The 27,176-nt window shown below is 41.1% G+C and overlaps 1 protein-coding gene across 1 annotated transcript; it reads right to left on the bottom strand.

Annotated features, from left to right (window-relative positions):
• Nucleotides 1-412: 412 nt before the first annotated feature.
• Fam71d (family with sequence similarity 71 member D) lies at nt 413-27,176 on the bottom strand. Its single transcript, XM_032907991.1, is given in 7 exon segments — nt 413-820; nt 870-909; nt 6,718-6,746; nt 19,154-19,392; nt 22,936-23,470; nt 25,228-25,427; nt 27,015-27,176. Coding segments are annotated over 7 exon segments (1,296 nt in total). The 3' UTR covers nt 413-729.

Here is a 27,176-nt window from a genome sequence, read left to right as displayed (position 1 = left end):
AGGATGGGACTGGGAGGAGGGAGGGGAGCTGTAGTCAGGGTGTAAAGTGAATAAAGGGGAAAAATGTTCCCTTGTACTACTTTGCAGTCATTGCCCTCCTAACCAGCTGTGCCTCAGATAGCCACTGCCTATCTATCCTATGAGTTGTCTCCAAATCTTCTAAATCACTTCAGGCACTCTTTGACTGTTTGGCTTCTTTCAGCATGTTTCTATGCTTGCAACGTTGAAGCATTTATTAGCAGTTTGTTTCTTTTAGTTGCTAAGTGCTATTGCTGTATGAACACACCACAATTTGTTTAACTACTCATCTGTTGATGGGTAATTGGGTTGTGTCCAAGTTTTTTTTCTGCTGCAAACAAACCATTATGATCACTTGTGTGTGAGCCTTGTTTTGAACTTATATCTTGTGAAAATGCCTTTCGTTTTTCTTTGATCATCTGATAAGAATGTCTTAGGTCTATAAGAATTTTCTGACCTTTTTTTAAGGTCCTGTACAGCAGCCTTTTAAAGGACTCTTATTAGAAATAACCAGTCATAGTTAAGAGTGTCTTTCCTAGTTTGTCACAGATAATCTATATCAAAGACATTGTTTGTAAAGGAGAAGTCATTTCCAAATTGCAAAATGTTTATTTGTACTTCCGAATTTAATACATCACCGGTAGTAGTCTCTTGGTGACGTCTGGAGATCTTTTTCTTGATGTGAAGGTGGGAAAGAAATTCTTTCCATCTTTAGAGCATCAGGTGAAGGAAGACAAATCCCCTGGGCAGTGGGCCAAGAGAATGGGTAAAGGATTGTTCTCTAGAGTACTACTAAACAGAAATATGCATGAGTTTGTGAGTTTGTGCTTGGCTATAAGGCTTCTCGTGTTCAATCCCGTAGCAAATATCTTCCAAGCTTCAGTTCACCATCTGTAATGAAGGGAGATAACAGTACTCTATAGATCGCTGTGCAGATTAACTGATATAGTATATGAAAAGCATGCTGTAGAATGACAAACTGGTTTTAAAACAATTAAGGAGTAACTATTTTTAATGTGTAGGGGTGTTTTGTCTGCATGTATATATGTATGTGTACTGCCTACATGCCTGGTTTGCTCATGGAAGCCAGAAGAGGGTGTTAGATCCTTTGGTACTGAAGTTACAGATAGTTGTTGGTTGCTGTGTGGTACTGGGAACTGGATTCGGGTCCTCTGCATGAACAGCAAGTGCTCTGAACTAGGGAGTCATCTTTCTAGTCCTTAAGTGATAATTTTAAAAAATACAAACAACTCTTCAGGCAAGGATTGTCTGTAGTTTCCTGGATTTCCTTTTTGGTTTTGGGGTTGCTGGGTTTTAACGTCAGGGTCTTGCAGGACAGGCAAGGACCTCTCCAGTGACCCACGTGCCCAGACCTAAAGTTTCCTTTAAATGAATTTCTTAAAAGCCTATTTGCAAATGACACTCAGTACATTGTCACTTAGTATCGTGTGTTGCCGAATTATGGATTCTATAAATACTCCTTCAGCACCAAGTATTCACCTAAGACAGAAATATCCAAAGAACTCAGTCCTCACCACCAGTGACCCCAAAACAAACAACGCGGGAAACAGAGTGGGACTGGCATTACAGGAAAGCCACAGAGAAGAGCACTCTGTCCTAGCAGGCCCAGATCAAAGATGCCTTATAAACTGAGTTTGTAAACAGAAATCCTTTTAATTTCCATAGCTCTTTAGCTTTTTATAAAATACATATCCACAAACAAACAAACAAACAAAAAACCCACACATCTAAAATCGGATGTTAGAAATTAGATTGGCATGGATTTTCATGGAATGATTAGCCTTTATTTCTGCCACACAGAGGTTTTGCTGTTCTCCTCCTGCAGAGATTGCCTTTTTCTGAGTTGGGCTTTGTTTTTAGTATAGTAGTTTGTACTGATCTGACAAAAAACACAAAGGTCAGGTTATTTCAAAGGGCTGAAATACTGAATATATGCTTATATACAAAATATCCTAAAAGGTTTTACTTTGAGGTATAAGACTAAAAGTTAATACAAATAAGCAATTGAAAAATAAAATTAGAAGTGGAAAGATAGCTTAGCACTTGCCGCTCTTGCACAGGACCTGGGTTCAGTTCCCGGCACTCACATAGCAGTTCATAACTATACTATACCGTGCATGGTGCCATCTACCATACTATATTCCAGTTCCAGGGAATTTGATGTCTTCATCCAACTTTCAAAGGTATGTACATAGTGCTCATACAAGCAGGCAAAACACTCACACTCATACACACACACACACACACACACACACACACACACACACACACACACAGAGTCTAAGAATATTAAAATAAAAGAAAAAACATGGTATGTAGATCACTAGTACAGCACCAGTGTGTAAGGCCTTGCGTTCATCCCCAAGTGCTACTGAAAATAAAAGTAATGCTTAAAATAAAAATAATAAAACTATTTATAATGAAGCTTTTCTTTATAACTAAAGATCTGTGCAGAGGCAATATGGCCTAGGTAAGGTGCTTGCTGGCAACCCTGACAACCTGTGTTCAATCCCTGGGACCAATATAGTGTGAAGAGAGAGAACTCCCACGTAGTAGCAGTAGTGTGTAATTCTCTTCCAGTGCCTCACCAAAGCCCTCTGTCCTGCTTCCTGTCGGCCTTGCCGTCTGGCCTATGGTAAGAGCGTAGAGAGGACAACAAACCCTCCACATTCTATTCTACCTCTTTATCTGCAATTGCACCTCTTCTGTTACTACAGAAACGAGGTTTTTGTTAAAGAGTCGACTTATTATAATTTTCTGAAAGTGTCTCATCTTTCATTTAATCTACAGAGACCTATATTGAAAACTCACCTTTAGGCCATCCAACAGGTTTTTCCAGTGTGACCTTTTCTGTTTTACTAGGCTTGTGTGCACTCCCCCTGAGAAAGGGGGAGACAGATGAGGTACAGGGCTGGGGAAATTAAAAGGGGCTTTGGTGTGCGGAGAGCCAGAGGGAAAGAGGAGCAAGAGTAAAGGCAAATGGAAGAGAAAAAGTGGGAAAGAAGGAAGGCCAAAGGCAAGAGAGAAAGGGGCACACAAGGAGAAAGCGATCTGGGTCTCCAGTTCAAACGACGTTCTAAACACCTCACCAGGCGTCTGTGGTCTCTACAGTGGAGCTCACTGCTGGTCCACTGCCCGGTCCCTCCTGGGGGCTTCCCTCCCTTTTTCTTTTTAATTTAGGTTACACAAGCAGGGAGTGAGTTTGAACAGGAAGAAAAAAGAAACCGGTAGAGTGGGAAGGAAACAGTATTTCATATATGATTTCCCTCTCATTTCTTGAACCATTGTCTCTGGTCTCATTCTTTGTCATGTAGGAAGAATAATGTGGCATCACAGGAAAGCCTACGCCCTGGGCTCACTGCAAATAAATCAGAAAGGCTGAGAGAAGAATGAAACCTTGAAAGGTAAGAAATTAAAAATCAAGGAAGGAGAGAAGTGACTTGGGTCTAGAGAGACAGGTATAGCTTGGGACCTGCCATGTCATTTGGTGGCCTTGCTGATAGGAATGATTTATTTGAAGTGCTGCTCTCCACAGAACATTGCACAGAAACCCCTTCAGCTGCAGAGCTGTGTGGGAGGCGAGCCACACAGTTTTGTCCTGAACTACTATTGCCTAGGAGGCTGGGAGCTCACCATGAGGATTGATTTTTTTCCTCCCCCTTTAGGCAGCATTATTACTCTAGCTTCACCTAGAAATTAGAATACAGAGGCATTTTTTATCTTTGTTTAGACTGAATTTAATAGAATGAGGGTCTAGGATGGGGTAGCCTTTGCCTTCTCGAGGTAAAGAGTATCAATGAATGATAAGAGTGTGTGAGGGAAAAATGTGATCAGAGGAGGGTGAAGAAGGGGAAAGAAATACTAATCAGGGGGAAAACTGCGAAACTATATAAGCCTAAGTAAGAGGAACGGGAAGACACAGGAGAAGAAAGAAGAAACAGAGAAATGTAAAAGAGAACAAACAGGGAAAATGGTTAATGCCTTGTGGCAGCCTGCACGCCACATCATACCCTGTGCCTTGCTGTGGTTCAGCAAGCTCCTCGTGCGCGTCTGTTACCCCTTTGCTGTATCTGTGGTTAGTCCCTGATGTCCAGGACACCACTTCAAGCTTCCTGCTAGCCTTCCAGAAATGGGCCAGCAACAGCACGGAATACCAGCTTTTAGAATCAGTCACTGTCAGCGTCAGCCCAACAGCCCAGCCATATACTGAGGAAGTGAAAGGACATGTTCATGTAATGGAGAAATGGAGAAAGTTGGTTAGAACTAAAGCCGGAGACCTCTGACTCAGCATGAGTGTGCGTTTGCCTTTTTCAACATTTCCCTACCCCTCTGGCTCCCTTTCCCAGATTGCTTCACAGATTTATATATCCCAGACACACCGTCTCCCAAGTTGTCCTCCTTTGTCTTGTTCCTACAATAACTCTGCATGTGTGTGCACAAGTGTGATGGGTGCACATGTATATAAATGTGTGTGTGCATGCACACACACGTGTGCACACATCTGTACATGTGGAGGCCAGAGAACAATCTTAGGTGTCTCCTTGGGACAAGGACTCTCATGGCCCGAGGCTGATCAGTGGCCACCAAGGATCCTCTGTCTCTGTGTAGTGCCAGGAGTACTAGTGTGTATTACTATACCCAGGTTCTATGTGGGTGCTGCGGATTGAATCGATATCCTCATGCTTCAGCACTTTAGTGCCTGATCTATTTCTCCAGTTCTTGTCAAGAAATCTTCATTGTCATCCTTGTCATCATCATTGTCACCCCACCATCATTTTTACTATATACCAACTGTGTAAAATACTTAAGTAACTCTGACTACATACACATCCCTCTGAAAGTTACACTGCTGACTGCTTCTTGCTTTTAAAGACTGTGTGGCATCCTCTACCTTGACTGTGAGAAAAGCTTCTTACCTGTTCTTTCCATGTCTGGCATCCTCTAACTTCTCTTACAGATTTAGTCAGTAGAGAAGCCATTTTAAAACCGGACACTAATTTACCACTCATTTTCCTTCAATGATTTTCTTTGGCTAATGCACAGACTGATGGCAAGTCACAGCTAACTAAATGAATCATGGTTCTATCTCTGTGTCTAGTGACAAGTTAGTGACCATCATTAGCAGTCAGGCTGCCATTGGTTGGATCCTTGCCTTTGGCATACAAGGAGAACATTAATGGTACTGGGTAACTCTGGAACCTCTAAACATTTAGTGTTTTGACCTCTTTATATAGTTTGTGGTAGGAGTTGATGGGTGAAAATTCTACAAACTAAAAAGGAGATCTTGTATTTTCTTTTTAAAACTATTTTCTTTTTAATCATGTGTATACATGTCTGCATGTGTGTGTGTGTCGTGTGTGTGTGTGTCTATGAGAGTTATGTATCATGTGTGTGGTTGTGCATGGAGGTCAGATATCCTATAGCCTGAGTCACAGGCAGTTTCAGGCTGCCTAACTTGAAGCTAGGAATCAACTGGCATCCCCCAAAAGAGCAACGCACATCCCAACTACTGAGCCATCTCTCCAGACCCCACCTTGCATTTTCTTTATAGAAGCCCTTTCTCTATGGTGGTCTCAGGTTCAACACTGTAGGTCAGAATGTAGATCCACATGTGTGAAGCTCAGCAGGTATTTTGGATACTGACACCCAGTGAGCAGATATAAAGACAAATCCCATCTGTGTAAAACTCAATAGTTTGTTGGGCTGGAGAGGTGGTATGTGGTTAAGACACTTGTTATTTCAGTTCCCAGCACTCACTTGATGGCTCACAACTCTTATCGCCAGTTCCAGGGCATCTAATGCCCTCTTCTGACTTTGCCCAGTATCGTGTATGATTTGAGTATGGTGCTCAAACATACAAAACATTCATATACATAAAAGACACATCATAAAAAGTGCTATGTCTACCCTATAATCTTCTTTTCCTTTCTCTCTCTTTTTTTTGTTTTTTATTTTTATTTTATTTTGTTTTGTTTTGGTGGAGCTGTCTTTTAAATATGACTACAAATGTCTTTAAATATTCTTTTTTTGTATTTTTTCCTCTCTACTTAAACCAAGTTAAATATTCGTCTGTGTTCTTTTCATAGTTTTCTTTTATAGGTGCCATGTAGTGGAAGTTTATTCCAGCTCACAGGTTAGAGAGTGGCTTGAGGTGAGTGAGCAGTCGGCAAGAGTTTATCAGCCCGTATGACCGTCTCCCCAGTTACATGCTTGTTGTGAGAATTTGGGGATTCTTTAAGACATGAGAATACATAAATAAGAAATCCCTGTACCCAAACATGAGCTAAGTCACCCCACAGTGAGTGTTAGGGTGAAGATGACAGTGGGAAGAGTGGAGGAGTGGAGTGACTTTAATTTATTACCCCATACAAATGTGGAGGTCGGGGTCGTGTGCTGCTGTAGGTTGAACCACCTGTAGAGCTCATCTTGGAGTAGTTAATGCCTAATAGATTTAATTAGACTCCAGGAACTGGGAAGTCAACTGTGACCGCACACTTGGAAGGGTCTGAAGATGGTCTCAGAAGAGTCTCTCCACGGTGGAGTGTTTAGATCTTTGGGACGGCAACAGAAAGCCTAGCTGGAACCCTTTGTTCCTCATCATCTATGCTTATAAGAACCCTGAGTAACTCTTGTCTACTGAAGAGCACAAAAAAATGTGTCTTGGAATTTATTCCTTACCTGGAGTGTCTGAGTCAGTTCTTGTACTCCTGTAAAAATAAACAGCACAGGTCCAAGAGTTGCCACCTTGACCACAAATATTTAGAAAAAACATCTGGGTCTGAGATAACCAGTCATTGTCCAAACTCTCTGTGAGTGGTAATGGATTGTGCTTAGCAAGCCTAGACTGCATTGATTGATTATACAGGTTGTTTCTCGGTCTTTTGGCTAAGATCAAGTGCAGAGTAAGGTAGTTTATTTACAGGTTATCTAGCTTGTAAAAGCCACAAATCAAATTGTATGTAATAGCATAATATCTTCTGTTATTGCATTTCTCACAGTCACAGGCTACTGGCATCTCCACTCGTGCTGCTCAGCCCTTCCCTCTTGGTGAAATGCAGGAGAATCCATTGAAGAGTTTCCTTTAAGTTTCCCTGCCCAGGTAATCCTACAGAGGTGGCTATGACTCATGCAAGGGGCCGGGCAGATACAGTCATTTCAGGAACTTAAAGTAGTAATTTCTCTGGAATTTTCCAAAAATGGATTCTCTTGCTAATGAGCCTCAGAATTCAGACTGAAGGCTGAGAGTAATGACAAAACATCGTTGACCGACTGGGCAGCACAAAGAAATGTGTCTTACGGACCAGGCACAGATGCAATCAGAGCCTGCTGTCCTGGTCAAAGCAAGGCTCAGAGCAGTGTTGCCTGCCGTGCCTGAGAAGGAGTGTAAGTGAGGCTGATTCTTCAGTACTCAAGAGCCCCAGGACAGTGGAAGAAAGTGGGGCTCCTTCAGCTTCACCCCATGTAGAGTTCAATGGCTTATTTTGCATTTTCAATGGTAGTGCCCAGAGAAGCACAATATTCAGCAAAGTCATGTTTGGCTTTTTAAATTTTTTGCATTAGAAAACAAACAATTATAAAGTGTCCCTGAAATTAATGGTCTTAGGAAAGAAAAAATAACAGAATGTATTCATCTGCCTCACCTTCCTGGCTGAATCCTACACATGCCCCTGGAAAAAAGCTTATGTGAATTCCATTTTCTTCTTAAAATATTACATCTTTCTTTTGCAATTAGCATTCTCAAATTAGACACTAGCTACTAATTATGTTCCCAGTACAAACAGGCAGCAAAAAGGAGCCCATGGTTTCCTAAACCAACTATTTCCCATACAAATATGTCCCATGGGGCAGACCTCAAGAGGCTTACTTTATAATAAAAATGTAGTTTTGTTTTTCCTTTTTTCATTTATTTCTTCCTAGTAGTTAGGAGATTAATGGTATAGAAAGCTAATGGGGAAAGTCTTAAAGAATTTAAGATTTGCTAAATTACAATATTCTTATATTTTAAAATTCCATTCTTTTTCTGCTTATGTAGTGACACATCATTTCAATGACGATACAGTGAAGCTGACAAAACCTAGACCCTACAGAGACCTTTTCATTCTGTTAGCTTTGTCATTTTTTATTATTGAAAACAAAACAAAACAAAACAAAAACAAAACCCAAGCCAGGCCATGGTGATGGGTGACTTTAATCCCACCCAGCACTGAGAGGTAGGGGTAGGGGTATCCCTGAGTTCGAGGCTGGCCTGGTTTATATAGTAAGTTCCAGAACAGCCAGGGCTACATAGTGAAACCTATCTCAAAAACAAAAACAAAACAAAACAAAACAAAAGACCCTCAAAAAAAATGTATATATATAGAGAAAGCAGTGAATGTTCTTGCTCAGCTCCCTTTGGAGGAGGAGAGATGGCTCCTGGGTTAAGAGCAGTGGCTGCTTTCCCAGAGAATCCAGGGAGACTCACAGCCATCTGTAACTCCAGGTCCAGGGAACATGATGCTCTCTTCCCTCAATCAAGGGCCCCAACTGTCCCCAGATTCCTCTTATACTCTAGCCTTAAAGAGCAGGATCAAAGCCAGGTGGAAGGCAGAGGCAGGCAGATCTCAGAGGTTGAGGCTAGCCAGATCTACAGAGTTCCAGGACAGCCAGGGCTATCAGACAAACCCTGTCTCAAAAACCAACCAATCAAGCCCATCTAAGCAGCCAACCAACCAACCAACCAACCAGCCCAACCAAGCCCAACTAAGCAACAGAACAAGAACAAACAAAAGCAACTAATTAAACAACAACAACAAACTACGTGTGCTGGTGAGGTGGTCCAGAGGGTAAAGCGTACCTGCTGTTAAGCCTGAAAACCTGAGTTCGATCGCAGGACCCCATATGGTAGAAGGAGAGAACCAATTCCCACAAGTTGTCTTCTGACCTGCACACATGCATCCTGATAAGCTCATCCCCTAACCCCACCTCCGCTAAATGAATGAGTAAGTAAGTAAATAAACAAATGTAAAAATCATTGGTGTGGTGATGTAGGGCTTTAATCCAGAACTTTAGAGGCAGACAGAGGTAGCTCTCTGTAGAGTTCAGAGCTACCTGGTCTACATGGCAAGCTCTAAGCTAGCCAGAGACCCTGTCTCAAACCAAACCAAACCAATTAACAAACAAGCAAACAAGCAAACAAGCAAACAAACCCTACCAGAACAAAACAACATACAGCACTTGCCGAGCATGTACAAAGCCTTATGTTTAATCCCCAGAACTGAAGGGGGAAAAAAAGCAATTGGGGGTAGGAGAGATGATGGCTTAGAGGTTAAGACCTCTGTCTGCTCTTCCAGAGGTCCTGAGTTCAATTCCCAGCAACCACATGGTGGCTCACAGCCACCTGTGATGAAATCTGGTGCCCTCTTCTGGCTTACAGACATACATGCAGGCAGAATGCTGTATACATAATAAACAAACCAACAAAGAAAGAAACAAATCTTTTTAAAAATCAGCAATTAAAAGCTAATATAGAGAACTAGAGAGATGGCTCAAGAGTTAAAAGCACATGCCACTCTTCCTTAGGACCTGCGTTTGGTTCACAGCACTCTAGCTCCAAGGGATCGAGTACCTTCTGCTGGCTTCCTGGGCAACTGCATTTCACATGCAATAACCCCACACAGACTCACTTGCATACACATAGTGAGAGTATCTTTTTAAAAACAGCTAATCTAATGCTTATGGAACTTTTAGAGCAGTGAAATGATTTTGGGAACATGTAACAAAGGGTACAGGCTACATACATTCATCAAAACCCATAGAACTTTATACATGAAGTATGACCCTTTTATGTTAAAGTACAGCCATTGCATAACAACACATCAATATTGGTACATATTACAACATGTTAGTGAGGACACTAGAGTGGGGGAGGGAAGCGGCTGTGTCTCTGTCTGCTCACTTATTCGATAAACAAAGCTACACTGGAAAGCAGTTTGTCTCAATTTTTCTGGGCACGCAGCAATTTTTATTGCAAAAGAACCAAGAAAGAAGATGCTGGTTTAAACAGCCTTGTTTAAATCTAATTATGGTGTGATTGTAGGATGTTATTAATGTCAATATTGTGTTGTGAGTAAGAGATAAACTAGAAGGTGGTATCAGAGTGTCCCGGCCTGACCACAGTTACTTAGACCACGTTTCTAAGTTGGATGGGTTCACTTCCATCATTGTAGGAAGACAGCGGAGGATTTTCTATTGAGTCCACACTGCCAAATAGAATAGTGAGGAACACTCTGTGTTCCTCACTGGCAGGCATCTGCAGTTTTGCCTTCCTTCTCTCTTTCTGACCAATGGTTTCTGTTTCTCTATTCTTTATTACTCATTTCTCCTGTTTATTTATTCCATTTTGTTGTAAACTTTCCTGTATCCTTTAGCACACCAGAGTTACTAGTAGCAGTTCTGGTCATTCTTTAATTCCACTGAGATAACTCAGATTACCATCAGTAACAGATCAGGCAAACTAGGCAATGGTGGGTCACACCTGTATCCCAGCGAGTTAGGAGGCTGTGGCTGAGGACTCAGAATAAGAGTCAGGCTGGGCTACACACATGAGTTCCAGGCCAACCTGAGCTGCATATTGAGACTTTATGCTGAAAATACAAAAATTTAAGAGGTTAGGGATGTAGCTTAGGCAGAGTGCTTGTCTAGCATGGGGACCCTATCTATATTCAGCCCCCTATACGTGAGGTGGTAGGACATATTGCCATCAGTGGTCTGGGGGACATTGTTTTAGTTGTTTCTCCACCTCTAATAGGGAAGGAGGATTTCCTGTGGATGATAATAGTATTTCTCAAAGTGAGCCCTAAGAATGTATACCTAACTCCTAATCTAGAATTCCTACATGGAAACTCTTGAGTTTGAGTTGACAGTTTTTCTTTTGACTGTAAGATATACATACACCCCCGCTCCCACACCAAACAAGCAAATGTAATTGAAAAAAGTTAAAAACTCAAATAATTAGTGACGGTGCTAAGAGAATTATACCTATATAAGTGGGATTAACAAAGTCTTCAAGCTATGAAGTGTTCCTCAGTGGTGAAGTGTGCTGTTAGCATGTGTGAGTGTCTTGCTTCAATCCTTAGCACTCTTTCCCCCAAAATTAACAACACAACGTGTAACATTTATAAAATAGATTCAAATTGATCTGAGTTCAAAAGAATGGGAAGGCAAAAAGGCATGTTTGTCAAAGATTTATTCTGTACCAACAAAATAAGATGGAAAGTATTATTTTTAAAACCAAAATAAGCTAGAAGAAAGGAAAATTATATCGTTGCCTCAGTTCCACAGGAAAGTTCATTTTTTTTTCATAGAAGCAACAAAAGTAATTTTCAATGGCAAAGCGTGATTCATTTCCTTGATCATATTTACCAGGCACCTTGTGTGCATTAAGAACAAGGAATAAATAGTGAGGATCCATGGTACTTTCTCCAAAATTGACCATATAATTGGTCAAAAAACAGGCCTCAACAGATACAGAAAGATAGAAATAATCCCATGCGTGCTATCGGACCACCACGGCCTAAAGCTGGTCTTCAATAACAATAAGGGAAGAATGCCCACATATACGTGGAAACTGAACAATGCTCTACTCAATGATAACCTGGTCAAGGAAGAAATAAAGAAAGAAATTAAAAACTTTTAGAATTTAATGAAAATGAAGGTACAACATACCCAAACTTATGGGACACAATGAAAGCTGTGCTAAGAGGAAAACTCATAGCGCTGAGTGCCTGCAGAAAGAAACAGGAAAGAGCATATGTCAGCAGCTTGACAGCACACCTAAAAGCTCTAGAACAAAAAGAAGCAAATACACCCAGGAGGAGTAGAAGGCAGGAAATAATCAAACTCAGAGCTGAAATCAACCAAGTAGAAACAAAAAGGACCATAGAAAGAATCAACAGAACCAAAAGTTGGTTCTTTGAGAAAATCAACAAGATAGATAAACCCCTAGCCAGACTAACGAGAGGACACAGAGAGTGTGTCCAAATTAACAAAATCAGAAATGAAAAGGGAGACATAACTACAGATTCAGAGGAAATTCAAAAAATCATTAGATCTTACTATAAAAGCCTATATTCAACAAAACTTGAAAATCTACAGGAAATGGACAATTTCCTAGACAGATACCAGGTAAACCGAAGTTAAATCAGGAACAGATAAACCAGTTAAACAACCCCATAACTCCTAAGGAAATAGAAGCAGTCATTAAAGGTCTCCCAACCAAAAAGAGCCCAGGTCCAGACGGGTTTAGTGCAGAATTCTATCAGACCTTCATAGAAGACCTCATACCAATATTATCCAAACTATTCCACAAAATTGAAACAGATGGAGCACTACCAATTCCTTCTATGAAGCCACAATTACTCTTATACCTAAACCACACAAAGACCCAACAAAGAAAGAGAACTTCAGACCAATTTCCCTTATGAACATCGGCTTAAAAATACTCAACAAAATTCTGGCAAACCGAATCCAAGAGCACATCAAAACAATCATCCACCATGATCAAGTAGGCTTCATCCCAGGCATGCAGGGATGGTTTAATATACGGAAAACCATCAACGTGATCCATTATATAAACAAATTGAAAGAACAAAACCACATGATCATTTCATTAGATGCTGAGAAAGCATTTGACAAAATTCAACACCCCTTCATGATAAAAGTCCTGGAAAGAATAGGAATACAAGGCCCATACCTAAACATAGTAAAAGCCATATACAGCAAACCAGTTGCTAACATTAAACTAAATGGAGAGAAACTTGAAGCAATCCCACTAAAATCAGGGACTAGACAAGGCTGCCCACTCTCCCTACTTATTCAATATAGTTCTTGAAGTTCTAGCCAGAGCAATCAGACAACAAAAAGGAGGTCAAGGGATACAGATCGAAAAGAAGAAGTCAAAATATCACTATTTGCAGATGATATGATAGTATATTTAAGTGATGCCAAAAGTTCCACCAGAGAACTACTAAAGCTGATAAACAACTTCAGCAAAGTGGCTGGGTATAAAATTAACTCAAATAAATCAGTAGCCTTCCTCTACACAAAAGAGAAACAAGCCGAGAAAGAAATTAGGGAAACGACACCCTTCATAATAGACCCAAATAATATGAAATACCTCGGTGTGACTTTAACCAAGCAAGTAAAAGATCTGTACAATAAGAACTTCAAGACACTGAAGAAAGAAATTGAAGAAGACCTCAGAAGGTGGAAAGATCTCCCATGCTCATGGATTGGCAGGATTAATATAGTAAAAATGGCCATTTTACCAAAAAGCGATCTACAGATTCAATGCAATCCCCATCAAAATACCAATCCAATTCTTCAAAGAGTTAGACAGAACAATTTGCAAATTCATCTGAATAACAAAAAACCCAGGATAGCTAAAACTATCCTCAACAATAAAAAGGACTTCAGGGGAATCACTATCCCTGAACTCAAGCAGTATTACAGAGCAATAGTGATAAAAACTGCATGGTATTGGTACAGAGACAGACAGATAGACCAATGGAACAGAATTGAAGACCCAGAAATGAATCCACACACCTATGGTCACTTGATTTTTTGACAAAGGAGCCAAATCCATCCAATGGAAAAAGATAGCATTTTCAGCAAATGGTGCTGGTTCAACTGGAGGTCAACATGTAGAAGAATGCAGATCGATCCATGCTTATCACCCTGTACAAAGCTTAAGTCCAAGTGGATCAAGGACCTCCACATCAAACCAGACACACTCAAACTAATAGAAGAAAAACTAGGGAAGCATCTGGAACACATGGGCACTGGAAAAAAAATTTCCTGAACAAAACACCAATGGCTTATGCTCTAAGATCAAGAATCCACAAATGGGATCTCATAAAACTGCAAAGCTTCTGTAAGGCAAAGGACACTGTGGTTAGGACAAAACGGCAACCAACAGATTGGGAAAGGATCTTTACCAATCCTACAACAGATAGAGGGCTTATATCCAAAATATACAAAGAACTGAAGAAGTTAGACAGCAAGGAGACAAATAACCCTATTAAAAAATGGGGTTCAGAGCTAAACAGAGAATTCACAGCTGAGGAATGCCGAATGGCTGAGAAACACCTAAAGAAATGTTCAACATCGTTAGTCATAAGGGAAATGCAAATCAAAACAACCCTGAGATTTCACCTCACACCAGTGAGAATGGCTAAGATCAAAAACTCAGGTGACAGCAAATGCTGGCGAGGATGTGGAGAAAGGGGAACACTCCTCCATTGTTGGTGGGATTGCAGACTGGTACAACCATTCTGGAAATCAGTCTGGAGGTTCCTCAGAAAATTGGACATTGAACTGCCTGAGGATCCAGCTATACCTCTCCTGGGCATATACCCAAAAGATGCCCCAACATATAAAAAAGACACGTGCTCCACTATGTTCATCGCAGCCTTATTTATAATAGCCAGAAGCTGGAAAGAACCCAGATGCCCTTCAACAGAGGAATGGATACAGAAAATGTGGTACATCTACACAATGGAATATTACTCAGCTATCAAAAACAATGACTTTATGAAATTCGTAGGCAAATGGTTGGAACTGGAAAATATCATCCTGAGTGAGCTAACCCAATCACAGAAAGACATACATGGTATGCACTCACTGATAAGTGGCTATTAGCCCAAATGCTTGAGTTACCCTAGATGCCTAGAACAAATGAAACTCAAGACGGATGATCAAAATGTGAGTGCAGATCGCTCATGAGAGACACAGCCAGAATACAGCAAATACAGAGGCGTATGCCAGCAGGAAACCACTGAACTGAGAACGGGACCCTGTTGAAGGAATCAGAGAAAGAACTGGAAGAGCTTGAAGGAGCTCGAGACCCCATATGTACAGCAATGCCAACCAACCAGAGCTTCCAGGGACTAAGCCACTACCCAAAGACTATACATGGACTGACCCTGGACTCTGACCTCGAGGGTTGCAATGAATATCCTAGTAAGAGCACCAGTGGAAGGGGAAGCCCTGGGTCCTGCTAAGACTGAACCCTAGTGAACTAGACTGTTGGGGAGAGGGCAGCAATGGGGGGAGGGGTTGGGAGGGAACACCCATAAGGAAGGAAGGGGAGGGGAGGGGATGTTTGCCCGAAACCGGGAAAGGGAATAATATTCAAATGTATATAAGAAATACTCAAGTTAATAATAAAAAAAAAAAAAAATAGTGAGGATCATCAAGTCCCTGTCCTTTGATGTGCTTCATTCCAATGGGAGAGGCAGATCATAAACAACAACATACAGTGTGTGTGTGTGTGTGCGTGTGTATGTGTGTGTGTGTGTGTGTGCGTGTGTGTGCGTGTGTGTGTGTGTGCGTGTGCGTGTGTGTGCGTGTGTGTAACATTTGAGCAGACAGATAAAGTGTGAAGAGTTCCAAGCTGCCTAATAATCACAAAGACCTGTTAAATAAATCATTTTAAATGGACACATGCATAATATACGTATATACATATGAGCAAAATGGAAAAGAAAATAGATTATCTTTCTAAATAATTGATAGAAATTCATAAAATTTCCAATTAGCTTATTTCAAGACAGAAACAGTAAATTGACTTCAGGAGACAGACATTCACTTGGACATGCATTGGGTCTGCAAAATGGCTCAGCCTTTTAAGGCACTTGCCACCAACCCCGATGGCTTCAGTTTAATCGTTGGAACCTACAAGATGAAAGGATAGAACTTTTTCTATGAGTGTCCTCTGACTTCTGTACATGTGTGTACAAGCACAGGACAAATTAATGTAAAAACAATTAGGAAAAAAAAAGAAGTTAAGCAGTTTCCAGTTGCTTCTTGTTGTGATCATTCATGATGTGCCTGTATGCAGTGGGGGGCTTCACTGCAAACAGTCAATCAACCAACGGTCCATCCACACAACAAATGGCTACCCCCTTGGCTTGTAGAAATACAGATAGAAGAAACAACACAAAGAGGAAATAATTCATTGGAACATACTGTTTTGTAATCCATGTGGCCCCTGAAGAAGGGCTAACGAGGAAGTCGGTGCTTTAGTGACAGCAGACACTCACTAGGAGAAGCAGGACTGAGGACTTACAAGCCAGAGAGAAACATCCAAAGACATACATACAACGGGGATTTATTTCCACAGCAGGGTGTGAAAAAGCCAAATTTTGAATATAGCTGATAAAGGAACTGATATTTGCTGTTGCTATTGGTAGGTATTTTTTTAAAGATTTCTTTTACTTATTTTTTAATTATGTATACGTGGAGGAGAGGGGTCATGTCCATGTGAATTCAGATAACTTCACAATCCAAAGGAGGGTACCGGACAAGGTGTCACTATGTAGCCTGGCTAGCCTGTTTAGACCACACAAATCTGCCTGCCTTTATTTCTCTCATGCAGGGATGAAAGGTGTGCATCACTTTGTGGCAATTAAACATTTTATTATGCTTCTTAATGTCTCTTTGTTCTAGTATAGTTGGTAGAACTTACAGAGGATATAGAAATATTAATGGAAACATTCCTAATTTTTTTTTAATTTTAAATTAAGTTTTATTATAATCATTATGTGTGTGTGTGCATATATGATGTATGTGTGAGTGTGGGCACGCCTATGCCACAGTGTGTGCATGGAGGTCAGAAGTAACTTTCTGGAGTCAGGTCTCCCCTTGCCCCACCGATCTGGGAATCATGCTATCAGGTTTGTGCATCAAGCACGTTTATCTGGTGAGACATCTCACTGGCCCTAGAATCTCTATTTTTTTTTTAAAGATTTATTTATTTTAAATATGTGAGTACACTGTCGCTGTCTTCAGACACACCAGAAGAGGGCATCCATTGGATCCCATTACAGATGGTTGTGAGCCACCATGTGGTTGCTGGGAATTGAACTGAAGACCTCTGGAAAAGCAGTCAGTGCTCTTAACCACTGAGCCATTTCTACAGCTAGAATTTCTTAATTAAAAAGTAATTGTTAAGTGTAGTGGTGTTGTTTGTGGTCTTAGCAAGTAGGGCTGAGATAGAAGGATCGTAAAACTCAAGAGCAGCATGAGCTGCACGGTTGATTTGAGAGCAGCCTGGAAGCGTAGCAAGACTCAAACAAAAGCATGTGGACTGTGGTTTGAAGTAAATAGCTTTAGCATGATCCTGGAAAATCCACTATTATATAGATGTTTTCTATTATCAAGAATATAAAAATTCCAGTGTGGACAAAATGTCATGACCATTCTGTTTTTCTCTCTGTGTGTGGGATTAGTATTAACCCTCTTTAGTATTATACTGAGCTTGCTACATTTTGCCTGCAGAAACTCTAAGACATTAGAAATCTAAGTCCTTTAATGTCACAAGCAGTATTAACTCAGAATAATCTTTATTGTGTGGTTTTTGTCTGGTTTAGAAAAAGCAAACTAAGGTTTTGAGAGTAAAATATATTTTTATAGTTTTATGAGAAAAATGGCATACACAAAATATGATTCAGAGTTAAATATAAAACTGTCCAGAGAAATTTTGGAAAGTGCCTTTTTTCTTTAATAAGAACTTTGATGACTTAAGTTTTTAATTTATGATTGCTTTAGGTTTCCACTTTGCATTTTTATTAAAAGTCACTTACTTAATTTATTATCTCCAAGTTTTTAAAAAAGATTTATTTATTTAGTAATTTTGGTTTTGCAAGACAGGTTTTTTCTGTGTAGTCCCAGCTGTCCTGGAACTGGCTTTATAGACCAGACTGGCTTCAAACTCAGGGATCCGCCTGCCTCTGCCTCTGCCTCCTGAGTGCTGGGATTAAAGGTGTGCACACCATGCTTTCATTTATATTAATTTTAACTTCATGTATATGTGTCAGTGCCTGCACATATATATGTATACCTTGTGCATGCTTGGTACCTCCAGATGCCAGGATGTTGATCTCCTGTAGGGGATCTATAGGCAATTATGGACTGGCCCGTGTGGGTGCTAGCACCCAAAGTGGTCTTCTGTAAGAGCCTCAAGTGCTCTTCAGTGCGGAGCTGTCTCTCCAGATCCTAATGTCTCCAGGTTTTAAAGGAAAAATGTATAGACTTTCTCAATAATTTACTATTCTACCTGTTATTAACAGTTGATATGACACTTTTAAGTTTTCAGCTTTTCTTTTACAATAAATAGCCATTCCAATAGTTTACTATTTTGTTCTTTTTGGGAAAACAAAACAACCAAACCTCTTTTTAGCACTTCAAGTTACTTAACAAATTCTAGTTAATGTCATTCCAAGTTAATTTCTCTTATCCTGTGTATGTGTGTACAGTATATATAACTTCTCCCTGGGTCCATGCTCAGCATCAAACCCAGGGCCGTGTGTATTCTGAGCAAGTAGTCCACCATTGAGCTACCTCCCAATCCCTCTTTTAATATATTTATTAAAAGATGGACAGAATTGCACCCATCCTGTTTTTTTAAAATAACATAAATGTTTGTTTGTTTAAGGTGGGGTTTAACTATGCTCCCAGGCTGTTCTGGAACTCCTGGGCTGAAGGAATTTTCCTGCCTTAGCCTCCAGAGTAGCTGAGACTACAGGCATGTGCCACATAGCCTAAAGTAAGCATTTTGATCTGGGTTCTCTTTAAGTTTTACCTTACAGTGAATGTATTAGCTTGCACCTTTACCAGTACAAATTCACTCACATTCAGTTTGCAATCAGCAAAACAATGGGAATAGGTTTTCTTCATATTGTTGCAGATACAGAGGTATGTGAAGGATATCTAGAGGCTCTGCAGACAAGAATGCAGATAAGCACAGCCGTAAAGCACACACAACCTTTCTAGATGCCGGCACTCCAGCTCCCAAACGTGAGCCCTGTACATCTGTCAATTCTCTCAAACCCATGGTCTTAACATCAGTCCAACAGCAGCAATTCCAGATGAACAGCACAAGAAGCTGGTGTGGAAATAAAAATTAGCCAAGGCTGACCCCAAAATGATGGCTAAGAGGTGCCTATGCCATCAATCTGTCACACTGTGTCTGTCTGAGAATCTTCAGAGACAAATGCCTGCATTGCCACCAGGAAGCATAAATCTGAACACATGCTGTACTCGCTAGAATGCCCACATCATTTCCCATGCTACTGACCTGGATTCTGTGGCCTTTAGATGTGTGTTCTGAAGACTGCTCATCTTTTCTTCAGAAGTTTCATCATATATTTCTTTGCATATGTCCTCCTTGCTTTTTACAGGAGTCAGAGTAGTCGGAAAACATTCTTCATCTTCCAAAGCCAGGGTTATGTTTGAGATGGAGACATGTTTGGGGGAATCTCGGTAGTCATTCTTAGTTATTTTATCTCGTAGACTCCTGTGCTTCAGATTGTTGTCCTTGGGAAATAACAAGCAATGGGAAGTCAGAAAACAGAAGGACCCCATGTAGAAACGGAGTGTTTATGGAGGAGTTTCTAGTCCTTTCTTTCATACTTACTGAGTGTTCACACGTTCAGGGACAGGGAGTAAGGCATGATGTGGGGGAAGAGCCTTGGCTGCTGTGAAGGCTGGTGGCATAGGAACAAAGGCCTGTGCCACAGCAGCCTAATGCATAACATTCAGGTCAGAGTGATGAACTCCAATGTCACCTCACACAAGATGAGTGGGTCTAATTACAACACTCGTCTTTGAATTACAGGCTAAGGAAAGTTTTCTAGAAATACCTTGCCATGTAGTCTTCAGTCAGGTTGCTCTTAGGAGCATCTGATAGGTAGTGTGGGCTCAGGGCTCATAACAATAACAATAATAAACTTTCATTTTATAAGACTCTAAAATGCAGTTCTTTAAAACCTCTCCTCTGCTTTTAGCTGTCTTCCTGCCACATCCCAGCTCTCCAGGTCTCTTGGTAACTATATCAGAGTGATCAGACTGCCTCATGCAGGCCTCAGGACAGTCAGTCAGAGAACTCATTTCCTGTGTCCCTAACTTTCTTTGTGTCTGCCCTTCTTTCCTCCCATGGCAACCACCCGATCCATCCTAGTACTGTTGGACCTAGTCATATATGCCTGCAGTTCTAGCACAGGGAAAACTGAGGCGGGAGGATTGCAAATTCAAGCTCAGTCTGTCCTAGTATAGTAAGACCATGCCTCAAAACAAAACAAATCAAAACATCCCCAAAAGAGTGTCAGTACTCTTAGTCCCTAAAGAGAAAACTTCACATTTCCTTACAATGAAAATAATGTGTACTATAGGCTATTTAAGACGCTGTACGGGGAGTCTGGAGAGACAGTGGTTCACAACACCAGTTTCTGTGTCAGAGAACCCAGGTTCGATTCCCGGCTCCCACATGTGGCTCACAACTGTAAGTTTAGTCCTGGAGATCCAGTGCCGCCTGCTGGCCTCAGCAGGCACTACACACACGTGATGCCCAAACACCATATAAGCACAACATCTACACACACGAAAGATCCTCTGGGGCTCCATGGGAGTTAGGAAACGCTTCCTTGCGTGGCAGCACTGCCCAGCAGTGATGGCTCCTCTGGCACACTTCATTTCCAGCCTACTTCACTCTATTTTGTAAAGATCAGTGTTGAGCTCCTTTTGAAGTCCGCATTTCTAGTCTGTCATTTCACCGTTTGTGTGCTCACTGCAGCAGGAGGATGCCTGCTGTTCCAGTGCTTTACTACCAGGCCCTGTTTCTCCTTCCTTAAGTCTTGAGATGAGATCTCACCACGTTCTCAGTTGACCTAGAGTGCATTCTGTGGTCCATGCAGCCCTCAGACTCACAGCCTCTGTCATGCTCCTCGGTAGCTGTGGTCATGGGCTTGTGACACCAGGCCTGGGTAAAATTACCACCAGAATGTCGTTCTTGCCATTATGAACTGTGAAAACTATTTGGATATTCCTATATAAATTTCTTACCTCTAGCATGGGAACAATTCAGAGGGATAAATAAGGGGAAACTGCACTTACTCCCTCCATGCAGAGACAAACTGCTATTCACAGGCTGTGTTCCTTTTCTATTTATCTGTGCTGCGTGTGTGTGTGTGTGTGTGTGCGTGTGTGTGTGTGCATGTGTGTGTGTGCGTGTGTGTGTGTGTGTGTGTGCGTGTGTGTGTGTGCGTGTGTGTGTGCGTGTGTGTGTGTTCAAGTGCATGCCCATCTACATGCACATGTACTTGTGGAGGCCAGAAGCCACACAGGTGTCTTCCCTCTCTGTCTACCTTATTTTTTGAAGCAGTGTTTCTCTATAGGAGTTGAGGCTCACTGACTAAGTTAGACCAGTTAGGCAGTGAGCCCTGATGATCCATCTCTGCATCCGTGGTGCTGGTATTTCAAGTGCATGCCACTATGCCCAGCTTTTTGTGTGGGCGCTAGAGATCAGTCTCTGGTCCTCATGTTTGTGCAGCAAGCAGTTTATCAAAGGAGCTAACTCCCCAGTCCCTGTTCTTTCTTTTAGTGTATGTGTATCAATGGACTTTTATATCCAAGAGATTATTCTTTCCCCCTCTCAGTGTACATAATGAACCTCTTTTCAGGCTAAGAAGCACTTTTGAACAATTTTAACAAGTACACGACACCAATTCATCTAACAGACTTTGGCTATGGACTTGACAGATACTATGGGAACCCCTAAGCAAGATAAACATGGCACTCGCTCTTCATAGTCTTGAGTTTGGTTGTTCTTGGCAGGTATTTAGGCTGTTCTTATGCTTTCGTTAATTTGCTGTTATAGTGTGGTATGGGTATGGGATGATAAACGTGTTCTTTGTGTGTGTGGTGTTGTGTGCACCAAGCACACATTGTATCACTGAGCCATATCCCCAACCCATGATTCACATCTTTGTAGGTAACTCTTCATTCCTGTTAGAGGGTATAAATATATATTTTTAATTTCATGTGCATTAGTGTTTTGCCTGCATGTGTGACTGTGTGAGAGTGTTGGATCCCGTGGAACTGGAGTTACAGACAATTCTGAGATGCCATGTGGTTGTGGGAAGAGAAGCCAGTGCTCTTAAGGGCTGAGCTACTTCTCCAGCCCCTGGCATAAGTAGTTTTAAGGTTCTTGCTTCGTAATCATTTCAAGAATGTTTGACCAATTCTCACCCCTATTGTAGATCTCTCTGAACCCCCATTTTACTACCATTGCTGTTTCACTCCATTCACTGTCAGTTTCAAGGTTAAATTAGGGAGAGGACAGTAGGGGGGAGAGAAGATGTTGGTGATCTGGTGCACTGCTGTACAGCAACATCTTGTGTGTTTCACACTGGCTGTAGACGCAGATGAGAGATTTTTAATATTTTCCCACTATAATTTACGGGTGGTTTCTTTTGTGAAGTGTCTGCCTCAGTCATCACTGTTTTTGTACCATGGATCCAGTGAACATTGTTTACTAGTCTCCAAACTGATCTATCTTTAGAGCCCAGTATGTCACCCGGATTGATATAGATTTCAGTACTTCTATTTCTCTCTCCCTTCCTCTTCTCTCCTACTTTTTAAAAAAACGTTCTGGCCTTTTTAAAAGTAAATAACTTTTTTATTTTCTGTTTTCTGCTCTTATCTTTTCTTATTGAAACTTCAGCCCATCCTTATTTTTAAGTAATAAAATAGCCATTTCGTTATATTAATATTCTTATTTTAGGAGTGATGACATCACACCTTGTGTTTGACAATTTAGCTAGTCATGTATATGATACCCAGAAGGTTAAGATTCTAACCCAGGCCTTCTTTCTGTCACACTGCTACTTTTTGATACTTGAAGGATCGTGACTATTTCAGGGAATATTTTATGACTTATACTGAGCTTAGGGATTGAGTCAATTGTTAAAATCATGCCACTGTGAGTGGGTTCCACAGCATTTTCATCATGAGTGTTAACTAAGACTTAATTACAGCTCCCATGTTTGACCATTAAAGAATGAAGTGTCCCACAACACATACCTTTTCCTCCTGCTTGTTCTTTATTATATCGTCATTTTCAAATACTATTTTGACCCCTGAGACATTTGTGGATATCTGGACTTCTGAGACTTCTGTGACTTCTGTGACAATTTTTATATCCTGAACATCTGTGACCTCATTTTCCAGAACATCTGTGACATCTGTGACATCAGTGGCATCTGTATATTCTGAGAAGTCTTCACTTTCCATGATGTTGCAAGGGCATCTCTGCGTTTTCGAGCACATGGTTTGCATCTCTGGTAAAGCAGTAATGTCTGTGATGTCCAATGAGCCTGTGATGTCTGTGCTGTTTGTGATCTCTGAGAGGCTTGAGATCTCTGATACTTGGGTAGTTTTAGCTTTCTCCTGATTCAAGAGGGGGATGAGGTCTACCCACTGAGAAAATATGATATCCTGTTTATACATAGGAGCACAGAGCTGTAAGTAGTAAGACCGGCCATTGATCAGCTTTACCTTGAGACGCATGTTCTTAGCACTGTGCACAGAAATAGTCACAAACTGCAGAGGGATAAACCTGCAAACAAATGCAAATGTAACGTTATCCAAAGACCTAGTTGCAGAGCTATAAAAAGTCATTTTGAGCTTGGAGCATGGGACAGTCGACGGTCTTGACCCAGATAGGTGTGGGTGGGAGCTCCTGAGAGCCATTTCATTCTAATCATTGTCTAAGATTCTGGTGATAATAAATGATAAGAATGTCATTTATCATGGAAAACTGTCCATCCTAATTAAGCCTGAAAGTGAGGTTTAGGGCTGGTGAGATGGCTTATCAGGTGAAGATGCCTAGAGTCAATCTCAGTGACCCGAGGTTAATCCCACATGGTGAAGGACATACTGAGTCTGCAAACTTGTCCTCTGACATTGGACTTGTGGATGCATACATAAATATAAATATATATACACATATATATATATATATACACACACATATATATACACTAAAATAAAAAATAAAAATTTGAGGCTTAGATATGTAGGAATTTAAATAAAACTACATTGAGAGTTTATATTGTCAGTTGAATGGTCACTACCATGAAGCAAAAACCAATGCTGGCAGTGATGTGGGAAGAGAATGGAAAACCTTATAGACTACTGACAGGAGTGTAAAGTCTGTATGGAAACCAATGTGGAAGCTCCTTAAAAAAGCTAAAACCTGAACTATCATATGACCCAGCAACACCTCTCCTGGGTATGTCCATCTAAAAGATGTCACCATTCAAGAGGGTTACTTCCTTGCCCATAGTAAGCAGGGCACTTGTCACAACAGGCAAATTATGAAATCAGACAAGGGACTATGAAGAGATGGACAGATAAAGAAACAAGCATACATGTATAGTGGAGCTTTATGCATCCATAAGGAATAATGAAATGTTACCTGCAGGAAAAATGGCTGAAACTAGAGATCATGTTAAGTGAAAGAAGCCAGATTCAGAAAGACATAAGTAAGTATGTCTTCTCTCATGAGGAATATGGATTTTTAAAAAGAAGGTGGGGAAATAAAGTGCTTGCTATATAAGCCTGACTTTGGAAGCTTATGGACTAGCTGGTCTGGTGTACACAGCAATGAGCAGGAGAGACCCAGTCTTCTGAGCGAGGTCGAGGGTTGATAACTGATACTTGCTGTTGTCTTCTGACTTCCACATGTACACCATGACACACCCATATTGTTCTCTCTCTCTCTCTTACACACACACACACACACACACACACACACACACACACACACATTTACACAAACATAAGAGACATGAAAGTAAAAAGGAACTATCTGAGATGAGGAAGAGGCCCGATGATGTGAGGTTAGGGAAGAGAGGGTATGATGAAGGTAGAATATGCTCAAGGAACTTAATGCACATATATGGAAATACATGTACATATGTTTCATATGTACATGTATAAAAATGTTATAATGAAACACATTATCTGTACAATAAATATATAGTGATAAAACTGTCTAAAAATGAGGCTTAAATTAAGTTACTTGCTCAAGATCATAGACTGAGGTAGTGACTAAGATGAGGCTGGAATTAGGTGGGGAGGAAAAGTGTGCACTTGAGAGGCAGTTTATCAAGTCTTCAGTGCTTTAGGTATGTTTTTTAAATTTGTCATTTTTGACTGCCTTTGTGATATCCTCTTAGAGACACCCTTTCGTCATTTGAGAAAGCAATGCACCTGAAGTGCTCCTCTGGGACACTTGTTATCTTTCCTTTTAGCCACTTGGTGCTACTGTGTTCTGACAGAGGTCACTATCCTCCTATCCTTGTGACTCACCTGGTGAGCACCAGATTCCCAGGAGAGGAAGACTTCAGAATGGTTTTAAAGAGGGGTTCTTGTTCTTTTCGAGCTTCTGTCGTCAGGTGTGCCAACAGCATCATATTGGGGGTCTTGAAGACGTGATTGGAAGAACAGATGCCTACAGTCACCCAGTTTGCTCGGTTATGCAGGTAAATAGATTCACCTCTCCTATTGACCTGGATGTAGAGGACAGGAAAGGAGTTTCTTGGTAAAAGGTATAGAGAGAGCTAGCACCCCTGCTTGCTAGAGCAGTGTAAGTGGAGGGCAGAAAACGGGGAAATGAGGCCTCCATTCCTTGGTTTGTTCCTGTTTTGGAGATAGCAGAGTGAAGAGCTACAGTCTGTGGTTCATGGGGTCAATGAGAGAAGGCCAGTGCCTACAATTGACATAACGACTAGGACTGTAGGATCCTATGGAGCAGAGGTGAGGATGTAGCTGGTGATGTGTTCAAATGAGCCAGTGCTTTCTATTCCCTCACTTGAACCTCTGGAGTCAGAAATGTTGGTAGCTTGCTGCCAAACACAAACCAGGAAAAACTGGGCATTTTAGAGACTATGGCTGCAGTTATGTGGGACCATGGCTAACCTGCCTACTACAGACTTTCCCCTCCCTGTGTGGGGCCAGAGCTATGCAACTAGAATGTACAAGAGTTAATTAACATGAACAAAGTATGGGAAGAAAGGTGAAAATAAAAGATTGTTAGCAGGAAAGAGTAACTGAAGGCCACAACAGTTAAACTTTGGCATCACGTGTTCTAAGGCATAACTGAGACATGTTCCAGAGACCTCACTCCTCTCTGAGGGTTTTCTGGGCACAGAGTAGTCACACTAGTCCTCTGGTATCAGAGAACACATTTATGAAGCATGAAAACTCCATATCGTTGACATGTCTGTCTCTGTCCTTATCATACTCTGTGGGACCAGCGGAGTGCATTGGCTCTGTGCTCGTTTAGCATCAGACCCTGCCATGGCATTTCCCTGAGGGACCGTCATCGTCTTTGCCTGACAGTCTAGTGTTGAGTGTTGGGAGGAAAGCCAGCACAGTGTCCACGTGCTCTGTGTCTTCACTCAGACACAGGCGCATTCTCACAGGGAAGCTTGTCTCTGATGCTATCTGACAGTTGTATTTCCCTTCAGAACCAACATATGAGGTTTATTTTAATTTATCTTTTCTTGGGTGGTTGTTTATTTACTTGGGCACTTAGGGACTGAACCCAGGGCTGTATGCATCTCAGGCAAGGGCTCCTCCATTGAGCTCATCTCTAGCCTCAGGCATTTTTCTTTAGAATATAGGACTGGGGCTAGAGAGATAGCTCAGGTGTTAAGAACACTTGCTGTTCTTACTTAGGACTTGGGTTCAATTACTAACTCACAACCACAAATGTGGTGCACAAACGTACAAGCAGGCAAAACATAAAACAAATACATGCATTTAAAAAATTAAAATAAAACTCTAAGAAAAAATTATCTGAATACCTTCCTGTAATCGTATGCTGCAAAAATCATTTTATGGAACATTAAGATTATGTGAGAATGACAAATCTAATAGAGATAGGACAGAACCCTTGCCTGTGGGTTTGTTGGGAACATCTGAAGTGAATTTCCCTGTAACACTCATTATTTCAGCCTGTTTAAAGTTGTAGGACTGTTCCCCTTCGTTACACCACACCGTCCCTCATCACATTTAACAATTCACTTCTCAATCTTTCACTGTCTTTGAGAAAATGATACTGGAACCTAGTTGAGAGTATAAGTGTTATTTACCTGAATAAAATTGCTCTCCAATATGGGAGGGGATACATAAGGCGCATACTCTCCTCCATCTAATATGTTCTTAAGATGTCCTAGTCTGTAATAGTGTGGGATGCAGAGGGCGTCTTGCTTATTCACTGACTTCTTGCTCTTGCTCTTGTTCTTCTTCATCAT

This window comes from Rattus rattus, chromosome 7 (assembly GCF_011064425.1).
Source record: "Rattus rattus isolate New Zealand chromosome 7, Rrattus_CSIRO_v1, whole genome shotgun sequence".
In the NCBI taxonomy this organism is placed as follows: domain Eukaryota; kingdom Metazoa; phylum Chordata; class Mammalia; order Rodentia; family Muridae; genus Rattus; species Rattus rattus.
Note: the sequence above shows the minus strand (reverse complement) of the source record. Positions and strands in the feature narration are given on the sequence as shown.